The sequence below is a fragment of the Scophthalmus maximus genome, chromosome 19 (genome assembly GCF_022379125.1).
Source record: "Scophthalmus maximus strain ysfricsl-2021 chromosome 19, ASM2237912v1, whole genome shotgun sequence".
In the NCBI taxonomy this organism is placed as follows: domain Eukaryota; kingdom Metazoa; phylum Chordata; class Actinopteri; order Pleuronectiformes; family Scophthalmidae; genus Scophthalmus; species Scophthalmus maximus.
Genome location: NC_061533.1, coordinates 13,718,209 through 13,733,055, shown reverse-complemented (window position 1 = coordinate 13,733,055; position 14,847 = coordinate 13,718,209). Strand labels below are relative to the sequence as shown.

The 14,847-nt window shown below is 44.4% G+C and overlaps 2 protein-coding genes across 8 annotated transcripts; one reads left to right on the top strand and one right to left on the bottom strand.

Annotated features, from left to right (window-relative positions):
- Positions 1-157: 157 nt before the first annotated feature.
- fancg (FA complementation group G) lies at positions 158-9,040 on the bottom strand. 5 transcript variants are annotated; one of them, XM_035639733.2, is made up of 14 exons: positions 8,906-9,040; positions 5,382-5,481; positions 5,165-5,290; positions 4,884-5,056; positions 4,437-4,590; positions 3,917-4,047; positions 3,661-3,807; positions 3,308-3,468; positions 3,107-3,173; positions 2,671-2,987; positions 2,551-2,591; positions 2,268-2,441; positions 1,560-1,674; positions 158-591 (listed from the first exon to the last, which is right to left on the bottom strand). In XM_035639733.2, the coding sequence occupies exons 2-14, from the start codon at positions 5,455-5,457 to the stop codon at positions 498-500; spliced, it is 1,776 nt and encodes a 591-aa protein (XP_035495626.1). In that variant the 5' UTR covers positions 5,458-5,481; positions 8,906-9,040; the 3' UTR covers positions 158-497. The 5 variants fall into 5 exon arrangements, with proteins under 5 accessions (XP_035495626.1, XP_035495622.1, XP_035495624.1 ...); XM_035639729.2 differs by lacking the exon at positions 8,906-9,040 and adding an exon at positions 6,396-6,893; XM_035639731.2 differs by lacking the exon at positions 8,906-9,040 and adding an exon at positions 6,227-6,387.
- LOC118313820 (neurofilament medium polypeptide-like) lies at positions 9,037-13,378 on the top strand. Of its 3 annotated transcripts, none has more exons than XM_047329124.1 (5): positions 9,037-9,862; positions 10,841-11,040; positions 11,151-11,275; positions 11,382-11,964; positions 12,043-13,378. In XM_047329124.1, the coding sequence occupies exons 1-5, from the start codon at positions 9,112-9,114 to the stop codon at positions 12,745-12,747; spliced, it is 2,364 nt and encodes a 787-aa protein (XP_047185080.1). In that variant the 5' UTR covers positions 9,037-9,111; the 3' UTR covers positions 12,748-13,378. The 3 variants fall into 3 exon arrangements, with proteins under 3 accessions (XP_047185080.1, XP_047185079.1, XP_035495618.2); XM_047329123.1 differs by having other exon boundaries at positions 9,038-9,862; positions 11,382-11,920; positions 11,960-13,378; XM_035639725.2 differs by having other exon boundaries at positions 9,041-9,862; positions 11,382-13,378.
- The last annotated feature ends 1,469 nt before the right edge of the window (positions 13,379-14,847 follow it).

Here is a 14,847-nt window from a genome sequence, read left to right as displayed (position 1 = left end):
TATTGGTCTGTGACCAAACTCGACTCGTCCAATTGACGTCTACCGCGTTGATATTGAAGAAACGTGAAAACATGAAACTGGTCTTCTACCCTTGATAATTACAGATTTGTGTGTAAAATCCGGTGCAAATTGACAGTAAAAAAGGGCAGCAACAAGGTTTACGGTGTGTTTCTTAAGTAGTTTATAATACTAAATACTTTAATATACACTTTTTGTAACAGCCTTAATTTCTCTTGCCTGCCCAATATAACACTCCTAACAAATCAGTTTAGGTCAATTACCAACCAACTTTACAGTATATTTAAATATCTCATCATTATCATCCTTTCATTATTTCATCCCAGTCTCAATCACCCAGAAATAATCCTGCAGCCCTAACAATATGCATTATTTTACTGGCCTAGTAAATACATGTTTCCATGTTGAGTTTCAGTTCACGGGCCAGGGAAAGTTGATTCTGTGATAGGGCATTCTTCTTTGGTCCCTCTCCAGATTGACTAGGTAGGACCGAGTTCCTGTATTCTGTGCCGCAGCTCTTTGGAGTCCAACAAAGGGCCAGATTGGGGTTCCCGAAGGTACAATGGAAGACCCCTGCAATGCAAAGGGCAAGCAGAGAGTCAGGAGAGTAACATCACTGCATAGTAAATGTCTTCTGCTTTAAGAAACAACAAATTATGGATTATGTGGATTGGCTCAAATTTTATTTTATTTTTCAGATAGTTTCAATAGTTTTGATCGACTATTGATCAGATTTTAGCTTTGCTCTTTACATTTGAGTTCATCTATGAGGAAATGGTTCCTCTACTGAAGAGAAAAAAATACACAGTTACACATAGCCATTTCAAAGAAAATAGGTGGAGAAAATGATTGCAGTCACTCTTTGGTGGAAAGTCCAAGATGAAAACTTAAAGTTGAAATCACTGAAGTCTTCTTAGAAATATATACTGTAGGTATTTTATCAATCTGTACAAAGTGTTCAACCACTACAGATTCTGCATTTCTTGTGGTTGGACCACATCCACCTGGCTGCTGATAGTAAAGCTGACCATTTCACTTACTTTAAACATATATCTGAGTTCATGTTACCTGGTGATTACATTTCCCGTCTCATACCAACAACAATGAAGGTAAACAACATTATGCAGTACTAAACACTAAATTTGACATTTTTGCTGTAATTTAAGAAGAGAAATGTGTTGCTTTTAAGAACCTTGTGTTAAAAATGGCTGAATCGGTAAACCAACAGTTTTTGTGTGATTTGTCATGCTTTATGTTCACTATGATGGCTGCACAATACTTAAATGCAGTTGGGGATGCATCTGTGTTCAGCCCACACTGCACAGAGCATGGTCACATGAATTCCACACCAGTGTGGCCTGTACAATTAAAACCTACTACCCCACAGTGGGTTTTAGTTGCAGTCACATGAGTAATTAGGGATACACACGTAACCAGGTCACCTGAAATGCATTTTTTAAGAATAGAGCTCCAGTGTGAACTTCAGAGCATAAACCACAAACCCAGTGAAGACAGTGAATATAAGAATGCGAGTGTCTTACTCCGCTGAGGATTGTGTGGTGAAGCTCCAGGTCTTTTCCCAACAAGCCACTGCCTCCTGTCTCCTTCCAAGCCTCCACAGCACTTCACCGCACCACAGCCCTGCACCCACACACTCTGAGAGAGCACATACAGCATGATGACGTGTTCCAACAATAGACTGCAAATAACCCAGATCACATTTGCCACAGTCCTATGGCGCATTCATGTCAATACCAACGGTTCTTGGCTCATACATGCAGGAAAAAGGAGATGAAGCGTCCAAAATCCTAAACGATAAGACATGAAGATCATCGATAAAAGTTTGTTTTAACATATTTGTAACCTGCTGCTTCACGATTTAAAGAAGACGAGCTTCGTAGTCTTTCTGTACATGCTGTATCACTGATCAAATCCACAGAAACATGTTGCATTTATAATTCGTTTGAAACCCTAATCGTTATACAAAATATTTACACAAGCAATATACTCAACAAACAAGATTCATAATATACTTTATATATAAATATATTTTCTATTATACTATACTATTTTTACATTCACGTAAAAAAAGGAACATATTCGGGCAGTAGTAAAAACCATGCATCGGCCTATATTGTCTGTCTGTGACTTTCCTCCAAATTACTGCAGTGATTTAAATAATCCTGTGTCAAAAATAGCTCCAATCTGTTTTTATCATCAATATTACAGCTGTGTTTCATATACTGTACCTGGGAAAGCCTGCAGGCTGAGCAGGAGGTCTCTCAGTGCCTCTCTCAGGTGGTTTGTCTGGGTGAAGGCGATACCCCTACCAGCAAGTGAAAGCCCCTTCAGCCTTTGGAGGACACAAAGATCTGATCCCTGCTTGACAACCATGTCTGCACTGGGGATCTGTGGTTGGAAACCTGTAATTGACCACCAAGAAAATAAAATGCATAAACTTACAGTAGCTGGAGTTTCCGTAAGAAGGGCATTTTCTCTCCAAAGCCTAAATAAAGTCAGTAAATTACCAACCTGTCTTTTTACAGCGGACCTTCACTAGCAGGTTGATACACCTGTAATGCAGAGTATGATATGTTAGAGGATGTGTTGGTTTACCAACATCATCGTTTTATGACAAAGAAAAAAAGAGACCTAGTGAAGTGATTCACAGCTTGTTTCCAGTCCTTTAGGTGAGTGTGGCAGTGACCCTGCAGGAGGTAGGCAGCCCCGGCCCAGAGCAACATCGCCATCTTATCTTCACCTTCAGCAGTCACATCCCTGGTCTCAGCCTCACTCCTCTCCTCTGGATCTTCTAACACCAGCCTCTCTGGCAGCAGTTCCAGTGTCGTGCTGATGACTTCATTGCAAAGTGCCATGCAATCAGCAGACCGCCGGGCCATGAGTAGGGCAGCGCCAGCCTCAAGGTAAAGCTCGGGCAACCTGGGGAGACGTGGGGCTTCAGCATAGACCTGACCAAGAGACAAACAGAGAATAATTGTTACTTAAACGTATTCTTCACAAAAAATACATTCTGACCTCAATGTCCAATTAGCTTGCAGCTAATTAGCTTCACTGTTTTCACTCTTACTCCATGCTGATCTTCTGAGTGAAGAGCAGCCAGCAGGTCCAGATAATGTTCCACACCCTCTGACACCCTGCAAACACAGCAACCACACCCATTTAACAGCTACAGTGCACACTCCGAGTCTCCATCTACACTTTCTGGTTCTGATTAGTGGTACTACTAAAAGTAAGACAGAGACTCTGAGCTCCATGCTGCTCTTCTCACCTCCCATGGAGGGCACACTTCAGAGCCAGATTGTGAAGGACAGAGAGGGCAGAGGGAACCAAGAGAAGGCTGCTCAGTGATTGGCTGCAGAGCAGTAGCGACGGGGAGAAGAGATGGGTACCGGCCAGGGCAGGCACTGTAGCAGAGGGTAACATCAACATCTGTGGGACAAGAGAGGGTTTTAAGCCTCAATATACGCGTGAATATGTGTCAGTGTCCACAGTATTGCAGCCACCATTTTAAATAATGCAAAAAATGTATCTATATCTACAAGACAAACGTTTAGAATTATTTTACCAGCAACTGGCAACTTTTTTTCTTACCCACTATCTATGTGTATGTGTGTCACTCACTGAGTGCAGCAAGCGAAGAGCTTGTATCTCTGCCTGTGTGTTGCCCAGCTGTCTGTAGATGAGCATGCTCTGGTATAGGGCACACACACAGCAGGAGTCTGTTTCCAGTGCCTTCCTGTAACACTGAAGTGCCATCTGAGGGCAGTTCTGGAGACAAATCCAAACACACACTTACTGCATGCAAATGCTCAAGTCTGTCAGGACTATGCATGATGCAGGCTTCTTTTCTGCTAGTGTGACTAGTATGAGTGTGTACCATGTGGGAGAGGCAGGAGCCTGAGAGGAGGTGTACATATGCTACTAGAGTTCTGGGTGCCGGCAGGGACGAGGCTTTCTGCAGACCAGACAATGCTTCTGAACTCTGGTCCTCACTCAATCTTTCAGCACCTTAATGAAATATAACAGAGCAAAGCAAAACACAAGATGCCTTTGAGTTCAGTTTAAAGAAGACATCCTAAGCTCCTTTGAGTGTTTAGAAACCTACTCAGTGCTGGCTCTGGGGGCCTACACCCACAGTTAAAACATTTCTCAAAATCAGCATTCAAACATATAGACTAACACAACAGTTTGGATTCAGATGATTCTGTACTATGAATTCATTTGTCAGCTCTTGCAATCTTTAGGTAGCATTTATGAAAACAAGTCGATCATACCAAGATTAACACGAAAGCACAGAGCAGTAACCAAAATATTAACTCCACATTCTATTTTAAAATGGTCACAACTCTATCTGGTATTTCAATAAGCATTAACCAAAAATAATGAGTGTTGCTGACCTTGGGCAATGGAAGTGCAAATCTGCAATAATTCAACAAGCCTTCTTGGGTCCGTCACCAACAGTGGAGCGTCAGAGGTTTTTCCTCTTGCCTCACTCCTCTTGTCATCTCCAACTCCAGCACCACGTGTCTCAACCAGAGAGGACAGCTCCTCCTGCATCACAGGTAAACAGGAAAATATAGCTTTGCATTTCTTCATGTTTTTCTTCAAACAAACAAAACAATAAAAAACAAAACATATAAAAGTTCTCTGTGGGATATGAGTCCAAAAGGAGAAGGTTGAGAAGTACAAAACTTGAAAGTAGACAGTATGAGACATCTGCATTCTTTAAAATAACAAAGAGGCAACAAGGCATGAACCCAACTATGATGAGCATAATCAGATTTTGTATTCATATCGACATCAAACAAGCAAGGTTCAAACACAATCTAAAAACGTGATCTCACCTTAAATTCCTGTATAGTTTTCAGCTGACAGGTGGCCAACCACATTGCCCACTGGAGACAGAGAAGGTCCAGCACACAGGAATTAAAAGCTGTGTTTACAACTGATCGGAGAACCTTTCTCCAAAACGCAGGAAGGTCTGGAGCCACAGGGTCGTCTGATGTCATCTGTAGAGCTGCAGGAAACAAGTGCAGGCTGTAAAAATCCTTTGACACAACATGAAACTGGGTGTATGACATTGCTTCTTGCGTCATTCACATCTATGGTTTTGTCATAGGCCTACCTCTCTGTATGGCTTGTGTGAGGAGCAGCTGGGCTTCTGTGAACTGAGACTGAACAGTAGCGCACACACAGGCATTGTACACCACCGACAGCTCCAAATGAACGTGATCGGGATGAGGAGGAACGCCTGCAGGCCAGGGGATAGAAGGTGCACAAAAGTAAGAGCTGGGCCCTTTGCCCCAAACAACTTGGACTTTTGTATTATGAAGACGGCGCACCTTGGGTTTTCCTCAAAAGTTTGTAAAACTCAGAGGAACACCATCTCAGATGGGTCTGGCTCTGATCTCGGCTCATCTCGTCTCCTCCTCCTTCATGCTGCTGAAATGATCAAATGGAAACAAACTGATGAAAATGGACAGTGTTTGCTTCATTTGGGCCGTGACCAGCGGTGGACTGTGACCATGTACTCAAGTACTGTGTGTTAGAGGTACTTTAGATGTACATTGATGTAGATGTAGACGTAAGTTACTTCGAAATAGATTTTGATCACAAAACATATGATCAAGCTTCATAATTTGCACGTATTATTTACATGACCCAACTGTATATATTATTGAAAATCAGCTTTCTTGACTAGATACAATTAAATCCTTCTTACACGTTAATGCATCTGTGGTAACATAATATATCATAATATGAAAAAATGTTATAATGAAGATGAAGGATTCTGCTCAACGACAACTCTTACTTTGAATATTTGAAGTACATTTTCCTGTCAATGCCTTACAATACTTTTGGTTGAATACAACTTTGAACACGATTTTTCTTGTGTGTACTTGCAAATGTGACGCTAAAAAATGATATTGAATACTTCTTCCACCTCTGGTCATAATAATCACATTATTCACCGTCCAGCAAAACAAAACAACATATTCAACACAAAAATATAAGGTAACGTACAATTTAAAAACAAAAACAAAACGCAGCAATATGTTATTGATACCACAGGTATGAATGTAACCGTAGCTAATATATTCTTCAGTATATGCAGTTTAATAAATGACAGTATTAGTATTATTATTAGTGTTTCCAGTGTCACTCAAGCTAACGCACGAGACCGTACCTTCCATTTCTTTACCAACTCGTTGTTTTCCTGGACCCATGTATTTAACAAACAAGTTGGCTGATACATTTTTTTAGCAGACATTTTTACATAACATCGCTGTTTTAATAAAAAAAAAAAAAAAGTCGACGTTGTTTTGTTTTGTTTGAACTTTCCCTCGTTTGCTCACACAGGAAGTGAACGACTGAAGGTCCGTTGGCCCAGTGACTGCGTGAGGCTGCTGCTGCTGCTGCCCCCTGTGGTCAGGCATGGAAACGACCGCCGCAGGCTGCTGATTGACCACCAGGTGGCGCCGCGACAGAGACAGGTTCACTTCTGGAAACTTCATCACAGCCATTAAATTTGACACAACCACCAAAATGTGAAGTGCAATACCTGTTTTCCCTTTGCTCATCAATGACACAACACTCGCTATGATACACCCACAGACAAACTCAGCCACCACCACACAACCATAATGTATCTGTGTGTCCACTGCTTCATAAAACCTGCCTTGGCCACAGCGACATGCTACCACAACCTTCACACACATAGGCTACACGTGCACACATACATACAGGTCTCAAGCAATTAAATACAAGCGAAGGCCTTATTTGTATTACAGCTGAGTCATCCCTGACACTGCCAGGACAGCCATCTTTCTAGTTGTCCCTCACAAGGTGACTCCCTCTTTTCTCACCCAGTTCCACTCCTCTCCTCTCCTCTCCTCCCTACCCCTCTCCGTCCTCCCTCCATCAGTGCATCATGTTGCTCCCTGTTGTCTGCAACTTCCATTATCTGCCTATATATCACAACCAACCGCTGCACCTCCTCTCTTTCCTTGTTTCAAGTCGCTGAAAGCTCTAAATATATATCACTCTGAAAAAAAAGAAGCATGGGGAGCTCCTGACATTCACCGCTCCACGGTATACACTCACACACTCACAGTTGCATAAGCATGCAACACAAGAGATGACTTTCACTCCAGTTCCCTGCGTGAGACAGGTTCCCGTCTTTTCAGACTTTTTTTCTCTGCATCGATCCTGCCATTTTCCATCTCCATCTCTGTCTCACTTTGCCTTTGTCTCTCCATTTCTTCAAGGACAAGGTCATACAAGGCAAGAGTCACCCAGCTGCTTTCTTTCCTTTTCCTGTCAATGTAATTTGCACAGCACGACTTCAAACCTTCATTAAAGTGGATGTATTCACCTGAAGCCTGTAAGCCATGTGGCTGTTTCAGAGACTGTTGCAGGACACTTGGTCTGGACACTCGGTACTGACTGTGGCTCGTCACCTTTTACCATTTGGAGGAGTTATTCTGCTCTATATCTTAATTTGGTCCAAAAAAAAATTTAAATTGGTGGCTTAATTTGTGCATTACTCACTTACTCAGTATCAATAGGCAATAACTGCTAATTAATCCAAGAATTGGCTTGTTTAAGATATTTCACTGCGTGCACACTCTACAGAAAGCAGTTGTCGTTTCCGTTAGATCCCAGCGTTTAACGGCTGGTTCATATAACACGCTGTTGACGGACATGAGGCACAGAACACTATAGCTCCTCTGAACATGACCAGTGAATTCCGCTTACTCTGCTCCATTATCCTCATTTATTAAACATGAAGCCAGTGATGGGAGGGGGAGGTGACACATGTTATTTTCCGTCAGCCCCCTGAACACATGGGATGTAGTGCAAAACAAAACAGTTTGTTTCAAAAACAGCACCAACCAACATTCAAATGTGAAAATGCTGTAATGGGTTGGACTGTATCTGGACTTTAAACAGACATGACACAACCGCTGGAGGACAGGTTAGGGGGCTTGGTGTCCCAGGTCCCCTGGGTGTCACGTGGGTTGACAACACACATGGTCACAGGAATGAAGAATTGAAATAGATGTGTTCTGATCTGTCTCTTCTTCAGCATACACCTCAAGGGAAAGATGTATACACAGTTCTCCCTGCTGCTTTAAGGCATGCGGTTTAAACTCGCTCACCCTAAATTTGAGTAATCAATAGGTGCTGTGAGTGCTCTTCAGAGCTGGTCGTCTTCTCAGAGCAGATATCCCTTTGGATCAGGAGAGGGAGCCCAGGCTGTGTTTGTGTGAATGCTGTATCATCGTAGCTGCAGACACTAATGTTGCTGTTTATGTCACTGTTGATTTATGTGTCAGTGCAACCACATGTGCACATTTGGAGATTAATTTTCATTTGGCAACAGAAGAAGAAGCAGGAACTAAAAGATGAAAATTCACATTTTAAGTAACACACCTTTCTGTGTGTAGTAAGAGAGGGAGCGAGGGAGGGAGAGAGTCTGTCAATGGCCCAGCAGGTCCTGGGGGATGGCGTGGATCTGCAAACTCACACTGCAGCAGTAAAAAGTGCATCAGCAGAACACGCTGCACACCCACACAATCACTTCAGGCAGACCGTAGACACGGCGTATTGCCAACATATGAATATGTTTTCAAAATGTCAAAACCTTGAAAAGTAAATAAATTATCTGGGATGTTTTAAAAAAAAAAAAAAAAAAAGCCATTGCAGCTAAACAGTGTTGTGAATAGGCCTAAAATGACTCATGTTCAAAATCATGTCACACAACACACTGCTCTTCCCAGGTGTTTTGGGGTCTGACAAACATTGATATCCTATAAAAAAGAAATACTCATTCGTTTGCTTCAATGAAATACGCCTCACTTACAGCCTCAGTAAAACGGCCTGCAGCTCACCAACAAGATGCTTCACTGATGAGGCTGCGATTCCTGCGCAGGCAGTACTTCTCTACAGAGGGGGTATCTCTTTAAACGAAGTGTGTGCTGCTGCTGACTTAGTCACTTTTCCCTCCCTCCTATATAAACCCCGCGCCGCCCCTCCTGCTGCAGTCACTCGTCCTCCGGGCCAGCCATCATGAGCTTCACGATGGACCACCACTTCTTCAGCCCGAACTCGTACCGCAAGGCTCGGCCTGCCTCCGCGTCCTCCAGCGGCTTCCACTCCCAGCGCCGCCGCCTCACCTACGGCCAGCCGCCCTCCGCCGACAGCCTGGACAACTTCGGCGGCGACATGCCGCGGAGGAGCGAGAAGGAGATCCTGCAGGCGCTGAACGACCGGTTCGCCGGCTACATCGACAAGGTGCGCAACCTCGAGATGCACAACCGCAACCTGGAGGCGGAGGCGGCCGCGCTGCGCCAGAGCCAGGCCGGGCGCGCCTCGGTCGGCGAGCACTACGAGCGGGAGCTGGGCGACCTGAGGGGCGTCCTGCAGCAGCTGACCGGGGACAAGGCCCGCGCGGCTCTGGAGCACGAGCACCTGGAGGAGGACATCCAGCAGCTGCGCGTCAGGCTGGATGAGGAGGCGAGGAACCGGGAAGAGCTGGAAGCGGCCACTCGCGCCATGAAGAAGTACGCAGAGGACTGCCTGCTGGCGCGAATGGAGCTGGACAAGAAACTCCGCGCCCTGGAGGAGGAGGGCGTTTTCCTGAAGAAGAACCACGAAGAGGAGGTGGCGGAGCTCCTCGCTCAGATTCAGGGCGCCGAGGTGAGCTTCGATATGCGGGACCCGCACAAGGCCGACGTCACCAGCGCGCTGCGCGAGATCCGCGCGCAGCTGGACGGTCACGCATCCAAGAGCGCGACGCACGCAGAGGAATGGTTCCAAGGTGAGTTGGGTCGAAGAGGTGAAGCCAAAGTAAAGATATGAAGATGAGTTCCCTGTCCATGGTGCTGAAGTCTGAAATCACATCTCACATTTATGTTGCAACTCACTGAACGAGCAGTGGCCAGGTCACCTGTTGTTATGGTGCAACACTGTGAACACTGACTTCAAAATGTTTGATTAACAACAGAGTTAGACATTTGACAGCTTCTTTTTTTATTTTTTACCACCAGCCTTGTCATGTCGATTACATACGATGGAGGTATATTAAAACACAGACTCTAAAGAAAATGCTGAAAGATACATTTTAAATTAATATCATCCCCAGTTTAACTGTGCACCATAGCCACAGAGTGATCGTTTTTACCTCAGGTATAAGCGTCGCAGTAACAGCGGGTGTGATGTTGCTCGCGCCCCATGAGCATTGTGGGCCTCTCTGCTTGTTGTGTTGATGGACGAACCTCTACAAAATACTCAGGTGGTGCTTCATCACTGTGCTCATTCTCTCTGCTGCCGCGACTGGACCTGAAGCGAGTCAGTAAAACTCATAACTGTAACAGTTCAGTGGCATGTCACGCTACTTAATTAAGGGTCTATATGTTGACACTTGCAGTATGTTTACAAGGCGCAAAGCGAATGACCTTCCCCGTGTGGTGTCCAGCTGACTGCAGCAGTGAGGCTCATTCATGCTTGAACGAGGGAGGACGCTGAGTCAGACTAGTGACTGATACATGGCCACTGTCAAGGTCACTCCCAGTGGTGGGCGTCTGCTCTCTTAGGCCTTCAGTACAGAAGGCGGGTCCAATGTCTCGGACAAAATCAAGTCCAATATACTATATGCCTTCGGTCAGAGTAAGAACGCTGAATTTTTCTGTACTTCAGTATTTGCAAGTCACTCTAAGCTGTTCTGGGAACTGCGAAATCTCTTACGCCACAAGTGATTTCTAAATGTTGTTCACTCTCTTGTCTGCTTTTCCTGTAGTTCGTATGGAGCGTCTGTCTGAAACTGCAAGGTCTAACCAGGATGCGATCCGTGGGTCCCAGGACGAGATTGCAGGGTACCGCCGCCAGCTCCAGAGCCGCACCATTGAGCTGGAGACTCTCCGGGGAACCAAGGAGTCACTGGAGAGGCAGCGCATGGAGAGCGAAGACAGACACCACGATGACCTCAACTCACTACAGGCACAAAAATCTCACCTATCTCACACTGAGAAACCTTCGCTGCACATATCCTCTCATACCAGTGTCAGTGTAATGTGTGACCTGTAAGACTGTGTGTTTTCATTTTGCAGGAGACCATCAATCAGTTGGATAATGAGCTGAAAACCACCAAATGGGAGATGGCCAGCCAGCTGAAAGACTACCAGGACCTGCTGAATGTTAAGATGGCTCTAGATATTGAGATAGCTGCTTATAGGTTGGTCGAGGTTTATAACCACATCAGGGTTTAATCAAACCGATTCCTTTGCACCTTAATGTCAAAAGATGTTTTCACTGACACTATGTCTTTGTCTTTAAAACAGGAAGTTACTGGAGGGAGAGGAGAAGCGCTTTGTGTCAGGAGGGGTTCCATACTCCTACCTGGAGGGGAGGATCTCTGCCCACCTGAAAATGAAAGGAGAGGAGATCTCAGATACGGTCATTGTGGAGGAACAGACAGATGAGACCCAGGTGACAGAGGTCACAGAGGAAGCAGATGAGGAGGAAAAGAAAGAGGAAGAGGCAGCAGAGGAAGAAGATGAAAGTGAGGAAACCAAAGAGGAGGAAGGAGAAGGTGAGGAGGGAGAAGAGAAGGTGGAGAAAGGTGACGGAGGGGAAGAGAAGGAGAAAGAGGATAAAAAAGAGGTTGAAGGGGATGACGATGGAGAGGAAGAAGAGGCAGGGGAGGAAGAGAAGTCCAAATCGCCAGAAAAGCCTGCATCTCCTCCTTCGAAATCCCCTCAACCTAAATCTCCCGTTGTCAAATCACCAGAATCTAAATCTCCACAAAAATCACCAGAATCTAAATCACCAGCACCCAAATCACCCACTAAGTCGCCTGCAGCCAAATCCCCAGCAGGAGATGAGGCAAAGTCGCCTGCAGCCAAATCCCCAGCAGGAGATGAGGCAAAGTCGCCTGCAGCCAAATCCCCAGCAGGAGATGAGGCAAAGTCGCCTGCAGCCAAATCCCCAGCAGGAGATGAGGCAAAGTCGCCTGCACCTAAGTCGCCTGTGTCAAAATCTCCACCAAGCAAATCCCCTGGATCCAAATCTCCTCCTCCCAAGAGCCCAGAACCAAAGTCTCCAGAGAAAGAGAAGGTCAAGCCCGTTGCTGCCAAAGACATCCCTAAAGAGGAGAAAAAAGAGGAGAAGCCTCAGCCAGTCAAGGAGGATAAGAAGGAGAAAGAACAGCCTGTGAAGGAAGAGAAGAAGCAGGAGCCCAAGGAGAAAGAGCCTGAGGGCAAAGCAGAGAAGACAGACAAACCTGATACAAAGAAAGAGAGCAAAGAAGAGGAAGCACCAAAGAAGGATGATGCTTCAAAACCTGCCGCTCCCAGCAAATCCGCAGAGGACAAACCTTCCCCAAAGTCTGAGGCTAAAGAGAGCACCCCGCCTGCTAAGGAGGAGAAGCCCTCAGCTCCGAAATCAGAGAAGACCGAGCCTGAGGCAAAGCCCAGCCCTAAAGCAGAGCCTGAGAAAACAGAGGGCAAGAAAGAGGAGAAGAAGCCCGAGGAGAAGCCTGCACCTAAAGCCGAGCCTGAAAAAACCGAGAGCAAGAAAGTAGAGAAGAAGCCCGAGGAGAAAAAAGAGGCTAGTAAAGAAGAGAGCAAGCTGAAGGAAGGAGGGAGCGCAGAGAAATCCTCTGGCACTGAGTCAAAGGAGAGCAAGGAGGAGAAGGCCAAGAAGTGAGACTGAAATGCTGTGATTGATGGAGAGGGTAGTGGAGATGCCAAATCACTATGAGAGAGGGCGGGGCAGAGAGGCACTGCAGTGTCCAAAACAAAGCAGGTCACGTTATGTAAGCAATAGTGCTTTCTGTAGCAAATAACCCCCTATGTATGGCCATTACACCCCCCTGATGCTCCTGATGTCTGACTGTAGTGAATGCAGAATGCTTTAAACCGACTGTGACAACTGCCCTTAATGAATAACAAGTGCATTTAAAACTGAATCCCGCTGACGCGGACCGCAGGGGCCTGCTGTACCTACAGAAGCCTTCAAGGGTAGAGATGTCAAAACAATGTCGAGTTCAAGATTGTGACAGATGTTGAATATCTATATATATATATATCAAAAAAATGTATATTTAAGGAGATACAAATGTCTATATTATATTTACACACACACACACACACATCAGTAAGAAAGACTTGAATTTTTGCTTGTTGTGCACCTTAACGCAGCTTCTCCCGACAGGTGGACTGCAGCCTCTCACTCCTCTGGTCTGTAAAACACTAGGACAATGATGACTGTGCTATGTATAAACTGCTGAGAATATGCAATATGAAACAGTAAATAAAGAATGAAAAATCCAACACAAGAGGATTTTTGTGGAGCTTTCTTTATCAGTTTACACTGATTTATATCTGTATATACAGTCATATATATATATATATATATATACGTGTGTGTGTATAACATAGTGACCTTAGGTGAAGATTTATAAAGGAAAGTTGTCAATAGTAATCGCATTAAATGTGGGGCCAAAAGCTTAACGCTGTAACTGCACTGCATTGCGGCGAAGGAGTGGGGGAGCTGTACCCACCGCAGCAGCCACTGCACCTTCATAGATCACGTTCATGTATAAATCAGCAGCCGTGCCGTTTGCCTTCACAGATCACACTCAGTTCTTCTTCCCCCCTATTTACCAGCCGCCGCCCCATAGCAAAAAGGAAACTTCAAACAAGAGATCAGGCCCTTTGCAATCACTTTTCATACATTTATCTCATTATTATTCATTCCTTATCACCATTAATTATCAGTTTTGTATATGTCGAGTGTCATGAGTAACATGAATACGTAACAGGCCTTAACTTTTGAAACCATACAAGATTTTTGGTCACGTCTTCCAAGTAATATTCAAACTCTACATAGATTCCAACAAAATTTCACAGATAAGGTGTAGCTAAAAAAAATTGGGATTTACTAATGAACCCTGCAGCTGGTGACAAAATCACATACAAAACACAAATCCATGTCAACTTAAAAAGCAGCAAGCCATTAAAATTTGGCCTTTGCCAACTTAATGATACAACACTGACATTGGACAGATTTCAGTGTTCTCTTCACATCAAATCTACACTAAACCTAAAATGTAATCTAATCTAATCTACTCAGTCATTTTACATTTCAATGAATGTTTAACAAACTTATCCACACTTTTTTCCCGTATCAATTCAACTGTGACTACTATCAATTTAAGCGGAAAAATTTTCAGCGACCAAGTCAGGCAAGACAAGCTATCTGTTTGAGAATCAATTGGAAAAGAACCAATTAAAGCCCCCTCCCAATATAATAACTACAAATTACTTACTTTGAATATATTCTATAAACCCTTGTCTATGTATCTTGAGGAAAAACTAAACGTAAAAATTTCCTGAATCGTCTCACATTCAAGTCCCCTTCACCTTCTAATTATACACATCCTCATCCCGCAATCTACAAGGCATTATATTATGGATTATGTTGGATCCTCCAGGATTAAATTCTAATGTAAAAGAGTGATAAATTTGTCCCAAACACTTTGGAACTGGCCTCACTGTTTTAAGTGGCCCGCTTTACTGCTATTACTGCCACCAGGATGATAAATGAGAAGTCAGAGGCCAACTGTAGACAATACACCAAGTATCATATTCGGTTGACATGATTCTCTGTGGAAATGACTCAGCTAGCGCCAGCACTGAACCTCAATGGCATAATAATCAGCTAGTGCAGACGACACCTATAAATAGAGCAGCGCGGAGAAGTGAGGGTAAGTAGCAAGGCAGAGGGATGAAACCGACATCTTGA

Excerpts from the sequence above, each read along its gene's own strand:
- LOC118313820 (XM_035639725.2), top strand. The coding sequence starts at position 9,112 with ATGAGCTTCACGATGGACCACCACTTCTTCAGCCCGAACTCGTACCGC. Across the intron at positions 9,863-10,840 it reads CGCAGAGGAATGGTTCCAAG|TTCGTATGGAGCGTCTGTCT; the intron begins GTGAGTTGGGTC and ends CTTTTCCTGTAG. Across the intron at positions 11,041-11,150 it reads ATGACCTCAACTCACTACAG|GAGACCATCAATCAGTTGGA; the intron begins GCACAAAAATCT and ends TTCATTTTGCAG.
- fancg (XM_035639729.2), bottom strand. The coding sequence starts at position 6,758 with ATGTGTGTGAAGGTTGTGGTAGCATGTCGCTGTGGCCAAGGCAGGTTT. Across the intron at positions 4,048-4,436 it reads TTGCACTTCCATTGCCCAAG|GTGCTGAAAGATTGAGTGAG; the intron begins GTCAGCAACACT and ends TATTTCATTAAG. Across the intron at positions 2,442-2,550 it reads GGTCCGCTGTAAAAAGACAG|GTTTCCAACCACAGATCCCC; the intron begins GTTGGTAATTTA and ends GGTCAATTACAG.